General features: G+C 53.4%; 2 protein-coding genes across 2 annotated transcripts in view; one reads left to right on the forward strand and one right to left on the reverse strand.

Moving 5' to 3' along the window:
* Positions 1-211: 211 nt before the first annotated feature.
* Positions 212-8,702, forward strand: VIL1 (villin 1). The gene is made up of 20 exons (XM_075093172.1): positions 212-509; positions 2,275-2,360; positions 2,559-2,633; positions 2,760-2,956; positions 3,239-3,347; positions 3,662-3,772; positions 3,869-4,071; positions 4,581-4,659; positions 4,784-4,882; positions 4,981-5,134; positions 5,243-5,343; positions 5,457-5,594; positions 5,764-5,922; positions 6,012-6,191; positions 6,307-6,452; positions 6,573-6,717; positions 7,009-7,197; positions 7,361-7,429; positions 7,612-7,749; positions 7,829-8,702. The coding sequence occupies exons 1-20, from the start codon at positions 314-316 to the stop codon at positions 7,940-7,942; spliced, it is 2,688 nt and encodes an 895-aa protein (XP_074949273.1). The 5' UTR covers positions 212-313; the 3' UTR covers positions 7,943-8,702.
* USP37 (ubiquitin specific peptidase 37) overlaps positions 8,671-15,775 on the reverse strand; it is a 37,357-nt gene continuing 30,252 nt past the window's right edge. Inside the window, exons 21-24 of the mRNA XM_075093170.1 lie at positions 14,926-15,041; positions 13,598-13,667; positions 13,086-13,224; positions 8,671-12,277 (exon numbers count right to left, since the gene is read on the reverse strand). Of these exons, the coding sequence (XP_074949271.1) occupies positions 12,226-12,277; positions 13,086-13,224; positions 13,598-13,667; positions 14,926-15,041 (377 nt within the window). The 3' untranslated portion in view covers positions 8,671-12,225. The remainder of the gene's footprint in view (positions 12,278-13,085; positions 13,225-13,597; positions 13,668-14,925; positions 15,042-15,775) is intronic.

The raw sequence follows: 15,775 nt of genomic DNA on the forward strand, positions 1-15,775 counted from the left end.
GTGTGATGCCTGCCTTGCTCGTGGCCAGGGCTGCTGGCTCAGCAGGGCAGACAAGATAAGGCTGCGGCAATCCTGCAGGGCTGGGGAGGAGATAAGAGTGGGACAGGGAGCCCTGGGGCCTGCCTGCTGCTGCGAACCCTCACCTCCCAGATTTATGTACCCACTGGTCATCCCCCAAAACCATCTGTGGGGCTGGGAGCCACTGGGCAAGGACTCCAGTGCCCTCTCCTCTCCACCAACACCAAGGGCATCATCAGGTACCACTGCTGGGGGCTGGGGCTTGGGGGCATAGGACAGGGCATAGGGCTTAGCCATGCCACCGTCCTATGCCCTGGCCCATGCCCCCAAACCCCAGCCCCATGCCCCATCCCATCTTCAAGACTGGGGCTACAGAGACCCCCCAACACGGGGAGGCAAAGCCCATTGGGTAGTGAGCAGGGGTCTGGCCTCCAGCTGGGGGAGTGGCGCAGCCTTGGGACAGTCCCATGGGCAGAGAAGTGATGTGCCAGGTAGGCGGTGGGACATGATGACATGTGGGGTGGGAGGGGGATGTCCCTGGAAGATGATGCTGCATTGCTGGTGGCTCTGAGCTGGTAGCACCAAAAACCCCGTCACCATGGGACTGGGGGAGTGGGGGGCAACAGCATAGCCCAGCCTTGTGGCATCAGCCTGTTGCTGACACTTTGGGAAACATTTTGTGGGGTTTAGTGCTCCATGGCTGGGAGGGTTTGGGGGTTTGGGCTCTGGGGAGCGGAGGGCAGTGGCAGAGCCCAGCCCTGTGGCATCAGGGCACCTCCATGTTTGTGGCTAACACCATTCCCCCCACCCCCGGCCTGGTTCAGCCCATTGCTGTCACTTTGGGAAAGCTTTTGGAGGGGGGCAGGCATCAAACCCCATCACCATGGGCTCAGTGCCAAGGGCCAAGAGGGGAGCAGGCCTGGGAAGGGCAGCAGGTACTACCCTGGGCACAGCAAGCACGCGGACAGGGTGCCCAGGGTTGCCCTGTGCTGCAATAGCACTTGATAGGAGGCAATCACCCCATGAGTAACGGGGCTCTTCAGGCGCCGTGAAGCCTTGGAGGGCCATGGGGACCTTGACTCTGGGTTGTTCCTGCCCTTATATGGTGAACATAGGCTGGCACAGGAGGGGACAAAGGTCTCCTGCTGGGTGCTGGCACCTGAGCACTTTGCCTAGGTACACTCACCTGTGCCCAGGTCCGCAGGGAAGGTGAGGAGCTGAGCTGGGGTGGGGGGCTGGAGGGTGGGCGTGGGAGGGGCAGCACATCCTACAACCACCACTGCTCCTGGCACTACAGTGGCCTGGGGACGGGGCTTGGGGGCCCACCTGTGCCCCACCTTGGGGCTGCGCTGGGGGGACATCACCCCCCTGGAGCTGAGGGATGGGATGCGGGTGCTTTCAGGGCAGCACAGCGGGACCAGCCAGGGTCTTGTGGGTCTGGAGGAGCAGAGATCTCTCCACTGGGCACTGCTGGCTCTCCCTGCCAGCCCCCTGCCAGGGTACATGGGGGGCTTTGCTCAATGTCGGCTGCCTGACTCCCCCTGCCCGCTTGCTGGTGAGCACTGCCAGCCTAGCAGGGATGGCTGCGGGCAACACTGACAGCACCGGACTGAGCCCTGGCACACTCAACACCTCTGTGGGGCTGGGTTGTGCCCTGTCTGGGGGGGATGGATCCAGAGGTGGGGTTGGGAATGGCAGGGGCTGAAGCAGGCAGAATGTGCTTGCACACGCGTGCACGTGTCTGTGTGTGCACATGCATGTGTGTGCAAGGCTGCCAGCAGTGGCCACGCTATGCTGCTCCATGTTGTGCCAAGCCGTGATGGGACCAGGCTGAGCAGGGCTGGTTCCTGCTGGTGCTGGGGAGGAGCAGGCCACCGCGCAGTGGTGTCACCCAGCTGTGGCTGCTGGGCTGGGAATGCCCTGTACAGCCCTGCCCCATGCCAGGGCACCAGCTGGGGCACCGGGGTTCTCAGGAGACCCCACTCCTGCCCACCACAGACCCTGGCACAACCCCCATTAGCCACAGTGCCAGCCAGGCCAAGGGGGATGGCAGCCCCACTTGCATGCCTGCAGCCCTGGCCCCCGGGTGTCCCCTTACCCTGTGTGGTCCTGGATGGGGAGTTTATGGCCTGGTTGGCTGCAGACCGGGCAGGGCAGCAGATGGCACAGCAGGCTGGTTCCCTCCCAGCTCTTAATGATACTGCCTGCCATTATTGAGGGTGTTGCCGATGCCCCAGCAGGTCCTCTTGCCTGCAGCACCCGTCACCATGGTGGAGCTCAGCACCAGAGTCAGCAGGACACTCAACAAGACCACGCCGGGCATCCAGATATGGCGAATCGAGGTGGGGATGGGCACAGCCTGGGCACCCATGACTGGGCTCTCTGGGAGGGGGCTGCAGGAGGGAAACTACCCCTATTTGTGTCCTCAGTGCAGTACCCAGGGTTAAAGGTGCCCAGGTTTTGGGGCTGGGGGCAGCGGAGTGGCTGGGGCTGGGGTGGGGGGGTCCCCACCAGGGCTGATGTCTCCCTTCCTTCTGCAGAACATGGAGATGGTGCCAGTGCCCACCAAAAGCTACGGCAACTTCTACGAGGGGGATTGCTACATCCTGCTGTTGGTAGGGCAGCCTGGGGTTGCGGGGACGGGCTCTGCCCCAGGCAGGCTGGGGTGCAGGGAGTGGTGTCCCTGGCCAGGATGGCCTGGGGACATGGGGGCTCTTCTAGTGGGGACCTGTGTCCTGCAGACACGCAAGACTGGGAGCAGCTTCAGCTACAGCATCCACTACTGGCTGGGCAAGGAGTCAAGCCAGGATGAGCAGGGGGCAGCCGCCATCTACACCACCCTGATGGATGACCACCTGGGCACAGTGGCCGTGCAGTATCGCGAGGTCCAGGGCCACGAGAGCGAGACCTTCCGCACCTACTTCAAGCAGGGACTCATGTACGTTGGTCACCCCTGGGAACCTGCTCCCACAGTGGGTAACAGTGGGGAGGAGTCCTCTGCATGCCCCCCATGGGGACATCCCCAGTGGGGATGGGGACCACCCTGTCCCAGTGGGGTGTGGGAAGGAGGAGGATGATCTGGAGCTGGTCTTGCTCCATCTAACATCTATGTGGGTGCATGGGGGTCCCCAAAGACTTCCCTGTGCACAGAGGTGGGAGGGGGACCTTGTTTCATCAAGAAGGGGGGGCCCAGGGCTGACACCGTGTCTGTCCCCCCCAGCTATAAGAAGGGTGGGGTGGCCTCAGGCCTGAAGCATGTGGAGACAAACACCTACAACGTCCAGCGCCTGCTGCATGTGAAGGGCAAGAAGAATGTGGTGGCAGGAGAGGTGAGTTATGAGGTGTAGGGGGTCCCCAGCCACCAACCTCTCTGTAGAGACACTCTTTGGGGTCAAGATCAGGCCAGAACCCCTCCCAGACACACTTGCCCTCAAGCAGAGGACAGAGTGGTTGTGGGACCATGCCACCTCACCTCAGGAGCAACCTCACCCCAAAAAGATCTTCTTGGGATAGGGAGGAGGAATACAGGCTGGAGGCATCAGCACTGAGCCGGGGCAGGTGGAGGCTGAGGATCCAGAGGGACCCAGGTGTCCTGCAGCTTGACCACCCCTCCCCCACCCCACCCCATCCCATGCCACTGCAGGTGGAGATGAGCTGGAAAAGCTTCAACCAGGGGGACGTGTTCCTGCTGGACCTGGGCCAGCTTATCATCCAGTGGAACGGCCCTGAAAGCAATCAAAATGAGAGGCTGAAGGTACAGCTGGGGGGTCCCAGGGTCCCCCTCTGGAGGAAGGGGGTGACTGGTCGCCCCCTCCCCAATTTGGGCTGACCCTTTCTCTTCTGGGTGCAGGCAATGATCCTGGCCAAGGACATCCGGGACCGGGAGCGTGGGGGCCGTGCCAAGGTGGGCGTAGTGGATGGTGAGAATGAGGGTGCCTCACCAGGGCTCATGCAGGTCCTCACGCATGTGCTGGGTGAGAAGGGGGACATCAAGGCAGCTACCCCTGATGACAAAGTGGACCAGAAACTCAAGTCGTCCCTCAAGCTCTACCAGTGAGTTGCGGTGGGGGGGGTGGGTTGCCCACAGAGGCATCTCACAGGATACCAGAGAGATGCAGCACTCAGCTCTGCTATGTTCCACAACTCCCATCCCCATGAAGAGCCACCAAGAGGGGTCAAGGCCACCACAGGGGTGGGGACATGTCCCTTGGATGCCGGGGGAGCAAGGGAGTCCCTGGTGCCAACAGGGCTGGTACATGATGGAAAGATGCTTGTGCAAGTGTGACCTTTGGACACAGTGGCAACGTCCCTTGGTGACCCCATCATGTCTGACACCCCGTTGTCCCTCTTCATGGCCATGAGTGAGCTGCATGGCAGGGCAAAGCTGCAAACCAGGTTGCCACCATGGCAAGGCAAGAGTGCCACCTCTACCATGATCAGGGTGGGGAAGGGGATGGGGAGGGGACACCTGCACCCAACCCTGCCACCCCAAGATGGGGATGGGGATGGAGTTTTCCAGCCCTGTTTCTAATTCCTCCTCCTCCTCTGTTTTCCACTGCCAGCATCTCCAATGCCAGTGGGAACCTGGTCATACAGGAGGTGGCAACTCGACCCCTGACTCAAGATATGCTCCTGCATGAGGTGTGTCACCCATGGGATGCTTGGGGGTGCCCAATTTCCTTGGCAGCTTCACCCACCAAATCAGCTTTTGAAGGGTTAAAGCTGCCAAAAGTCCTAACTTCTGCTATTGTCCCCCTCCTCCAAGGACTGCTACATCCTTGATCAAGGAGGTCTCAAGATCTTTGTGTGGAAGGGCAAGAATGCCAACAAGGAGGAGAAGCAGCAGGCGATGAGCAGGGCACTGGTGGGTGATGGGTTAGGGGTTGGTTATGGGGTGGCCTGACTGTTCCCCAGGGTGCCAGGCACCCCATGCCCATGCTCTGGGTCCGAATCCCCCCCCAGGGTTTCATCAAAGCCAAGAACTACCCAGAGAGCACCAGCGTGGAGACAGAGAATGATGGGTCCGAGTCAACCATATTCAGGCAGCTCTTCCAGAAATGGACTGTCCCCAACCAGACCAGAGGGTTGGGCAAGACCAACACCGTGGGTAAAGTGGGTGAGTGTCCCCTTCTGATGCTTCAGGACTCCTTGGTTTGGGATGGGGGAGCTGTGGGGTCCTCCACAGCCAGCAGGATGTTCCTCAGCCCTCTGCCCTTCCCTGCAGCCAAGGTGGAGCAGGTGAAGTTTGACGCCACCACGCTGCACGCCAAACCCCAGATGGCTGCCCAGCAGAAGATGGTGGATGACGGATCTGGGGAGGTGGAGGTAGGGTGGCCAGGGCAGAATGTGGGACCCCCTTGGGGCATCCCCTGGGCTGTACTGGGGGATGCACCAGCCCTGGCAGCAGCATGTCCCCATCCCCATCCCTGTCCCACCAGGTCTGGCGTGTGGAGAACCTCGAGCTCACACCCGTGGAGAAGAGGTGGCTGGGCCATTTCTACGGTGGGGACTGCTACTTGGTGCTTTACACTTATTTCGTGGGGCCCAAGGTGAACCGCATCATCTACCTCTGGCAGGTGAGAAACCCAGATCACTGACTTGTGGGGTGGGACAGAGGGGCACCTTCCCCGACTGGGGGTGCTCTGCCCCTGTGCGTGACCCCCATGGGAACAGCATGAGGGTTCCCTCTTCCCAAGAGGGAAAAGGGGGCTGTGGTGGGTGCTGAGCCCCTTCCGCCCTGCCTAGGGCCTCCAAGCCAGCACGGATGAGCTGGCTGCCTCTGCCTACCAAGCCGTCGCCCTGGACCAGAAGTACAACAACGAGCCCGTGCAGGTCCGTGTCACCATGGGCAAGGAGCCAGCCCACCTGATGGCCATCTTCAAGGGCAAGATGGTGGTGTACATGGTGAGTGTGGGGCTGCCTGGGGTGGGGAGCAGGCAGGTGGGTGTAGCTGTGGCACTGGTGGTGACCTCCTGTCTCTACCTGCCCCCCAGGGTGGCACCTTGCGGGTGGGCAACGAGGAGCCCACACCATCCACCCGCCTCTTCCAAGTGCGTGGCACCAATGAGTACAACACCAAGGCCTTCGAGGTGCCCATCCGCGCTTCATCCCTCAACTCCAATGATGTCTTCGTGCTCAAGACTCCCACCCACTGCTACCTGTGGTGTGGGAAGGTGGGTACCACCGGGCACTGGTGTGGGTGCTGCCACCCCCAAGAGAAATGTTCCCACCTCCTCTTCCTCCTCCTTGGCTGGGGCTGGTGATGGAGCAGCCATGTTTGCTTGGCAGGGCTGCAGCGGGGATGAGCGTGAGATGGGCAAATCAGTGGCTGACATCATCTCCAAGACAGAGAAGTTAGTGATCGCAGAAGGACAGGAACCGCCTGAGTTCTGGGTGGCCCTGGGGGGCAAGTCCCAGTATGCTGACACCAAGAGGTACAGCCCTATGCCCGGGGCTCCCTTGTCCCTACCCACCCTCGGGGGTAAGATGGGCCACCAGTCCCCAAGCGGGATGAGCCCTGTTCCCACCACCACTGTCGTCTTGCCCCCTGCCAGGCTGCAGGAGGAGAATGCCTCTGTGTCCCCCCGACTCTTTGAGTGCTCCAACAAGACAGGCACCTTCTTGGCCACGGAGATTGTAGACTTCACCCAGGATGACCTAGAAGAACATGACGTTTATCTGCTTGACACCTGGGACCAGGTCAGCTGTAGGGGCACATGGCAGGGGGGCACCTCTGATCCAACAAGGTGATGTCCCAGGCAGGATGGAGGACCTGCAGCAGCCAGAGGTGGTGGGGTGGGAGGCTGGAAACCCCCATGTCCCTGGCCCCACACTGTTTTTTTTCAAAGCCCGTGTGCTCCAGGGATAGCTGAGGATGGACTCTTGGTGCCCTTCCCTGTGGACAGACGCTGTGTGCCCCCAACACAGGTTGGGCATGGCCCCAGAGGGCCCAGTCTCACCCCAGTGGCGGACACAGCGGCCTCGTTGCAGGTTTTCTTCTGGATTGGGAAAGATGCCAATGAGTCGGAGAAGGGGGCGGCAGCGGTGATGGTGCAGGAGTACCTGCGGAGCGACCCCAGCGGGAGAGACCTTGACACCCCCATCATTGTGGTGAAGCAGGGCCATGAGCCCCCCACCTTCACGGGCTGGTTCCTGGCCTGGGACCCTCTCAAATGGGCTGTGAGTCACTGGGGGAGGGGGGCTGGAAAGGCCAAGGGGGGGGGCCCTCTGCAGATGGGACCAGATGTGGATCTTGCCCCAGCCAACATCTCTGGGGTGTGGGCAGCAGTTCACCTGATGCCTGCCTGTGCCGACGGGCTGAGTGCTTTTGTCCCCTTCCCAGGACAAGAAATCCTATGAGGCGCTGAAAGCTGAGCTGGGGGATGAGGGCAGCCTCAAGCAGCTCACCTCAGTAAGTGGCATAGGGAGAGGGGGTGGCTGGGGTAGAAGTGGGCACAGAAGGCCCCTCTGGCCCCTTGGCAGGTGGCATGAGGAGCTGCAAGGACATGTCCTCTGCTGAGGGGACACCTGGAGCCAGCCTCGTGACTCCAACCCTGGGGCAGCCCCTGATGTGACCCTGTCCCTCCCATCCAGGAGTTCACATCCAGGCAGCAGGTCTTCACCACCACCACCCCGCTCCTCCCTGACAAACTGGAGACTCTGCCCCTCGACGTGCTGGTGAACACCTCAGCTGAGGACCTGCCACAGGGTGTGGATCCCAGCAGGAAGGAGGTAAGATGGGACAGGGGGGCTGCTGTGGGGACTGTGCGGAGCTCCTGGCATTATCTCCTCCTCCTCTCTCCTCCCTCAGTACCACCTCTCCGACCAGGACTTCCAGGCTGTTTTCGGCATGAGCCGCTCCACCTTCAGCAACCTGCCTTTGTGGAAACAACAGAAGCTTAAGAAGGACAAAGGACTCTTCTAGGACAGGAGCACAGGGACAACACCAGCTTGTTATTTTTAATAAATAAAGTGGATTCAGAGAGCAGGGCTGCGTCTTCCCCCTGACCTCTGGGCTCAGCCCAGGTGTGGGGATTATTTGACAAAGAGATGGCATGCAGGGGGACATGGGTCTTGACTGGGCACCGAGACAGGACAGAGAGGGACCCTCAGCTCCTTTTCCCTGGGTCCTTCCTTTACCCGCCCTGCGCTCAGATGTGATGCACAAGCTGCCCCCACCAAGGAGCCAGGGCTCCCCAATCCCACGCTGAGAGCTGCAGCTTGGGGCTAAAGGTCCCACATACAGCTGGAGCCGCTCCCTCTGTTATCGCAAGAACCTCAGTAAATATGTGTGGTACCAAAGGTAAAAGCAACAAGCCCTAGGCTGACAGGATGGCACACGTGTGGGGACAGCACCTGCTGGGGACAGACACCAGGGATCACTTGTCCTTGCCCTGGGAGCGGAGGAAGGTATCCCCCTGTCCCCTGGGATCCGTGGGGACCTGGAAAGGGGCTGGAGGGTCCTCCGCAGCAACACCTCTCTGGGAGGGTGGGCTGGGATTTGCTTGTGCCAGGAGCCACTGAACACACACACATGTTCCTGGGCAAGCAAGCAAAGTCCCAATGCCAAATGCAGGGGCAGAGGTGCAGTGCCCATCATCTGCAGTGTCCAAGAGGCAGCAGCCCAGGCAGCATGGAAATAAGATGCCAAACTGAGAGGGTTAATAAAGAGGTTTTATTTTCACAAAAATCTATCTACACATCATTTAAAAAGGGGCAGGGGGAACCCAAGAGCAAAAACTGTAAAGGATAGAAAGGAACAGGTCTGCTAAAACACAGAGAAAAGTGCTGCTCCACATCAACAGTGTAAAGAACCAGAAAGTCAGGGTGCAGGCAGAAACTGGCAGCGGCCACCCTGTGACAGGCAAGGCTAGAGTCCAGCAGCAGAGCTACATGAACAGCAGCTGCCAGGGGTCCCACACCCCTTTTTATCTCTTTGGTGGGCAGTTACAGGGATAATGAGTGCTATTAGAAAGAAAACAAAGCAGATGAGTTATTCCCCGTTGTCCCCCCACCCCAGGCATGGCAATCCCCACATGCCCTGTGTCAGGGTGAACCGCAGCAGGAAGTGCTGGGCCCTTCCTCGGGATGCGGGACAGGAAGGAAGATGCACAGGTGATGGTTATCTGTGCTGTGCTGAGCAGGAGGTGGAAGGCGATGCCATGGCCACAGGCAGAGAGTCCTGCTCCTCCTCAGCTCCTCGCACCCATCTCAGGCTGCTGCTCCAGTTGGGAAACCAGTCCTTGCTTTGCAAAGGCTCTTTGTGCAGCCCTGCTGGCCGGGGCTCCCCAGGGACCCGTGCACACAAGCCTCGGTTCATTGACATGAACAGTTTTGCACCTCTCAGAGTAGGGGAGTAAATCAAGAACAAGTTATCGCAGTCAAACAACGAAGGGGCAAGAGGAGTGGCAAGATGGGAGTTCCTTGCATTTATATGCTGAATCACACTTGGACTAAATTAGGCTGATTCAGGAGTGGGTAAATGTTTAACTGTGACTCTGTACACCTGGGGAAGAGCCTGCACATGTTCAGGGACCCCAGCTGGACTTCTCCACCTACCTATACCCCAGGATGGGTATCCCACCTGGAGGGGAAGACCTTGCTGAACTCACTGCTGCAACAGCATGAGCGGTGGGAACATTACAGCCGGTGGGCAGCACACCCTGTGAGGGTTACACACCTGTCTTGCTCCCTGCTGCTCTTGGACAGGGAGAAAGCTGGCTTCTGCAAGGAAGGGTCTCCTCAGACACTCTTGTCAGCGTGAAGGTGCAACTGAGCTGCCGTACGCCACACAAAAACGCTTAAATTAATTGATATCCACAAATTCTTAATGGCTAGAATAATAAACAAGAACTTTTCAAAAAACAAGGAACGCTGGTTTCAAGCATCACCTTTCATACCTTGATCCAAACAAAAACCAGTTTTAAACAAAAGTTACTGCACTGAAAAGTCAGGCAATGTTTGCTTTTATTATAAATTAACTGGAGTGCAGCGCCTTGCAAAAACAACCTTGCCACCCAAAAAAGCAGAGCTGACTTCTGATACTACAGCAATACCAGGTATTTACAGCACTAGCATAGGGTGTGCTTGGGAAAAACAGTTTTGCCCTCTGGATGGAGCAGTCCCTTCATGACATTCGCAGGGGCGATCAGTTCAAAGGACAACTCCCACGTCACCGCCTCTTCCCATCACCCAGAATTCTACCAAAATTAGTATCGACAATAGAAAAGTATAATGCTTTGTAATAAATTAACACATACACCCACTTGGGCTGCATCTCACAAGATAAACACACTGTCATGTTTACAACCAAACGTTCACTCCTACCTCAGAAACCAGAAAGATGTCACCCTGACCAGGTCCACCGGGCTCATCCGACATGTGGACTGGGAGGTCAGTCAAGTCTTTTCACCACACTGGGGTCCCCAGAGTACTTGCTTGGCTTGGGGAGGACTACTGCAAGCTGCTGCTCACTGCTGCACAGAGGTGAGGAGAGGCCAGTGAGGTAGCGTCCCCGTGCCAGCCCACTAAGATAAACTCTAGCTTAGAAGAGCCCATGAATTCATAGAGGTGCCCGCTGTCTCCTAAATCAATGGTTTTGTCTGCTTTGCTTCAGCTGATTTATTCCTGAGAAACTCCTAACAATAGTTTAAAAAAAACAAGAAACTATCTAGACAGCAAAAAAAGTTGGTTTTTTGTTCGTGGGGTTTTTTTTTTTTTGGTAAAAAGAAGTATTTCACATCTAAAACTCAAGCTGCAAAAATCAGAATTAGAAGCCAAACCAAAAGCAACTACTCTGCTTAACAGCAAAAATTTATCTGAAATGAGTAAATGCCAGTGAAAGGAAACATCTGCCCCTGCTAAATGAGTATGAAGGTGCTGAAAAAATGAAGTCACTAGGCTTTTCCCCCACTGCTGAAACAAGCTATAGAAGGAGCATCGTGTCTCTAAATACAATAAAGGCAACACTTCTTCCTAACTGTGTTCTGTTAATGCTGAACATGGGCTTTCTGAAAGCTTTCTACCTGGTTTAGTTTCACAGTTTAAGCACCCTGCACTCCTCAGAAAGGACAACAGAGGCATAGCTGCAGTAAAAACCCTCTTACTCTGGGATACAAGACAACCAAGGCAAGACCATGGTTCAATCAAAGAGTGATTCAAGTGCCAGCCGCTATCTGCAAGATAGCTGTTCCCGATTCATGATGGCCCAGGCCTGTGCAGAAAGGGTATTGCTAGCACGCTCTCTCCCTCCCAGAGGATGACAAGTGTCCATTGCTCACCACCTGCTACTGCTCTCGGTCTGCTCCAGGTGTTCACCTGCCCCCAGAGTTACAATAAAGCAGCCCTAAGCAATGCAACTTCAGTGCAAAATACCGCACACCCAGAGGGCGACCTCTCCTCTCCAAACGGTACATATGCAACGGCCTTATGAAGAAAATGCAATCAAATAATAGAGCTTGTAAAACAAAAGAAATCACAAATATAATTCTCACGTCTAAAGGAGGATGACAGTTAATGGTATAAAAAAACCCGACAGAGCTGCCACCAGGTATGCAATACATTCCACAGCGCCAACAGTTTGTTTTCTGGAACCGCATGTAAATAGCAGAGCGCTTACAAACCCATGAGTGTCAAAACTCATCAGCGTGAGGGATTCCAAAACGCCTGTTAGCGAGATGACTGGCAAGAGTGTACTCGGTGATTTGGGTTTCCAGTGAATATTACTAACACAACACACGCCAGGTTACAGAATGTATTGCTTAAATTGCTCTTGGAGGGGAAAAAAAAAATGCCAAGTGATATGTAGATCTTCACCACCCACGTCTCACAGGTGAATGGGCTTTTAAAGTCGAGTCTCTTTTTGCACTATTTTTTTTAAATTAGTTTATGAGCAGCTGCAGTCTTGCGGCTCGATGCAATTCTTTAAGGCTCCATGCTGACAAAATTATTTGAGGAACAATAAAAACTTCACCACAGGAGGATCGCTCTGGGATGTCAAGGTTTAAACGTGTGGTTCAGGCCCAGGATTTGCACAGATGGTTCAACAAACCGAGCGTCCCATATTTCTACCTTTTGCCTCTTGTTTTAGCCCTGAGCTGTTTGTTACTCCTGCGTGTCTGGCACAAGTTCAGGATCTTCCTTGTTCCTCAGGAGGAACAAGGTGTTTTACTCTTCAGAGGCCGATGAACTGATCTTCCTGCTTCCATGCTAAGTGGCTGTGCATTTTTTTTCTGTTTCTAGTAACTCATCAAAGATATCCCTAGAATAGAGGGAAAGACCAATAGTGAAGCATAGGTACAACAACAAACTGCTAAACAAGACAGCCCTGATGGAATCGGCAACTGGATTTAATCCACAAACTCAAGCGTCATGGATCCTGCCAGAGAAAGGTGTCTTATCTGTCATCTCTAAGCAAGGCCCCTTGCATCCCACAGCGCTTCCCCCCCGCCATTTATCACAATTAGTAAGGTCAGTGGTAAACCTCAGAGAACAGTAACAGTAGTGAAAATAACACCTGGTTGGTAAAAGGATCAGAAGCAACACAGAACACAGTCTGCAGATGAAGTAATATCCTTTATTAGAGGAACCAACAAAGACAGAAGGAGGGAGCAAAACCCCTTCTTCAGTTCTGTGTGCCTGAAAAGGTATCACTTCTACCTACAAACCTCACCTCGCCCGTGTCCTGAGACAACCGTGGCTGCAACAACACAACCTCTAGGAGTGGGGATAAGGGCATTTACAAATAACACAACACTTAAGTAAAAAACCCAAGCTCCATTATGATTCCTGATGCAATGAATGCATAGCTGAGACAGCAAATCCCCTTCTTAAAAGATGATTTAATGCATCTTGTTAAAACCCTATGTATTAGTGACATACAATTCCATGCCTCTGAACCCGCAGCACTCCAATTTTGTCATTCTTCCATATAATTCTGACTACCATTTCTTCTGACAAATAGATAGAGATACTTTTCATCCCAGCAAAGAGGACCAGAGGAAGAAGAGAAGCCCACTTCCTCACAAACAGCAGGTAATTACTAGCACCAAAATCCCCAAGACACCTACTTGTGCATGTAGAAGAAGATGTAGCCGCTTCGGTCTCTGTCACACTGAACGGTGGCCTCCAGAGTTCTAGACACTTCCAGGTCATTGTAGGTGAACCAGGACTGCTTCTTGATATCATAGACATCACTGATATAATGACCTTAAAAACAGAGAACACACTTTTCTTTTCATGCTGCAGTTCAACTGGTAAGCTGGTTAGCTAGATATCCTGGTCCAGCAACCTGTGTCAGATTTAAATGCTAAAAGACCCTTAAGATCCTGGTCCTTCCATCCTTCCTGGTCAACAAGCCAGTAACGAGCACAAGCAATTCCATGGACCCCATAAGCAAAACTTTGTCAACATGCCAGAGTCAGGCACCGTGACATCCTCAACCTGGTCCCCTACCAGCAAGCCATGATGAAAGAATTGCTCTGCTGCTGGAATTGTCTGCAAATAATCCTGCTACAGTAGTTCTGTATCACAGATTTTTAAGCTAGATAAGAGACGAAGAATAACATAGAGTATGTTTTACCTGAAGATGATGTGCTTCCAATATGGCTGACGATGCTGATTAGGCGATAGGAGTGAGGAAGTTCTCCTGTCTGAAAATAAAGCCCAATTAAAGCTTTTAGACATTCACTTTTGTCCCACGTAGTTTATGGACAAGATGATTTATACACCTGAGATACAGGTTTTGGCTACTGTATTCAAAGCTGCAACCCAAAGATTAGAGAAGCAGACTGGTTCAGACCAAACAAGTCGTCCTTCCAGAATTGGGAAAAAGCCTCCCATCTTAATTTAATCTTTCAGCAAGCCAATGAACATGCAAAGGAGCCGCTCTGACCTCAGAACAGATGCTGACATGAGCTCTACATGGCGAAGTTTTCTAAACAACCATTTCCTGAGCGACTTCCACTGATGTCAGAATTAATCCATCAAGTAAACATAGAAAAGCAAAAATGGGAACACCACGCTTACTTCGGAAATATCAAAGAAATACCCTTGATAATCGTATATGGATTTAATAGTCAAGCACAGATATGTAGCCCAGACTTGCTCTCTTGTCCTGCACCTGTAACGTCAGCAGGCAAAGCCCTTTTTGCATGCAGGAAACATTCTCTGCCTATTCACTGACAATAAAACTAAATCATGGTAGTTGGCTTTTAGGAATTATTTTTTAAACTCCCCTGACCAGGAAATGCTACTGATTCACTGACAACACTTAAAATGCAACTCCTGGTTAAGGGTAAGAAAATTGGTAAAGATTCATAAGAAAACAACTGCTCAAGGAAACTGCAATTATTTAGCCTTTTCCACTCTACACAGTATTCCTTCAACTGAGGCGGGCAGGCAACTTTCACAACACCACTGTGCAGAGCCTGAGAGCACTAGCAGCTCGCAGCACAGCCTAGGTTACAGTTACATTTCACCTAATGGGAATAAGATCTTGCCACAACTTCCCAGTTCTGGTGGTGCAGGATCTAGAAGCCCATAGTGTTGCAAATAAACCACCACGCTGGCTGAAGTTCTCTCTCCCCATAAGTAAAAATTTCAGTCCTGTTGCTTTACATGTACTGGAACATTTCTGGTATAAAATTACTGTTGTCCTTTTCACCATTACCCACATCTTATGAGAAACTCAGAAGGTCTCTGCAGCTGTTTTGGTTTAGGTTTTTTAAATTAAAATAACAGCAGGACAGATCCTTAAAGATAGAGAAAGTCTATCTTTTAACTTTTGAACATAAAAGACTTTTCTAACACTAAACAAATATATCTGCTCTGTAGAACTACCTCCAACACTAAACTGATGGTAAAGAGGGGGTATATTTCCCAGTTAGCTTTTGAAATCATGGATCACACCTCAGCATTTCTTTTCAGCTCTTCTGCTTCAGCTTCTGAATACTCCATGTCAAGAACATCCTCATTCCCAGAGTCTTCATCAGAACCAACGCTGTCCAGGAGAGAGCTGTTAAACTCTAGATAGCATAGAGACAATGATACTACGTGAGAAGCCGTGGCTCGCATAGGAATTCACAACAGGTTGAGGTTTATCTACCCACATAACAAGCACAATAAAATGCTAATGTTTCAAGATTTCTTTCCAAGGAATGCAGGAGATACTAGAATTCCCAAACAAAAACTCTCTCCCCCTGCACCTCCGCTTGTCAAAGCAATAATTAAGAAAAGTATCTTGGACTACAGTATTAATTTTAGCATCATCTCTCTCATACTTTCACAAAAGGGCACCATGGCAATGACAGCTGGGTGACAAAAGAGCTGTTAAACGCTCAAATTCGCTCCAGAGCACTGGCGGATCTGCAGCCAGAGCCAATGTTAAAAGAAGTACAAGCCAGTCTGGTCAGTGAACTGTAAGTTTCTGCAACAAGAAGCTACGAATTACAGTTTTAACTATAAGTTGAATTAACAAAGTGCTTTTTTTCAATTAAAACTGGCATCAAAATGCTACTGCTGGCAGCAGGCATCTTTCCATTGTTTTCAGTGGTAAGAAGGCTGCTCACTGCAGGAACTTCCAGTTTGCTTGGCTGAGCAAAATGCAGGCAGCTTTCTGTAAAGAGCCGGAAGGCACCACTGCTCCCTGTACACGCTGTTCCAAACTTCCTGGGATTCTGCAGCTACCCGACTAATTTAAGATTTAGTACAGTATTCATTAGGAGAAGTAGCTATGCTTCCACCAACTAAATTAAAGCTA

Source organism: Phalacrocorax aristotelis, chromosome 5 (assembly GCF_949628215.1).
Source record: "Phalacrocorax aristotelis chromosome 5, bGulAri2.1, whole genome shotgun sequence".
Classification (NCBI taxonomy): Eukaryota; Metazoa; Chordata; class Aves; order Suliformes; family Phalacrocoracidae; genus Phalacrocorax; species Phalacrocorax aristotelis.

Coding starts and splice junctions, on each gene's coding strand:
- VIL1 (XM_075093172.1), top strand. CDS start 314: ATGCCACCGTCCTATGCCCTGGCCCATGCCCCCAAACCCCAGCCCCAT. Junction 5,595..5,763: donor GCATCATCTACCTCTGGCAG/GTGAGAAACCCA, acceptor CGCCCTGCCTAG/GGCCTCCAAGCCAGCACGGA. Junction 7,750..7,828: donor TGGATCCCAGCAGGAAGGAG/GTAAGATGGGAC, acceptor CTCCTCCCTCAG/TACCACCTCTCCGACCAGGA.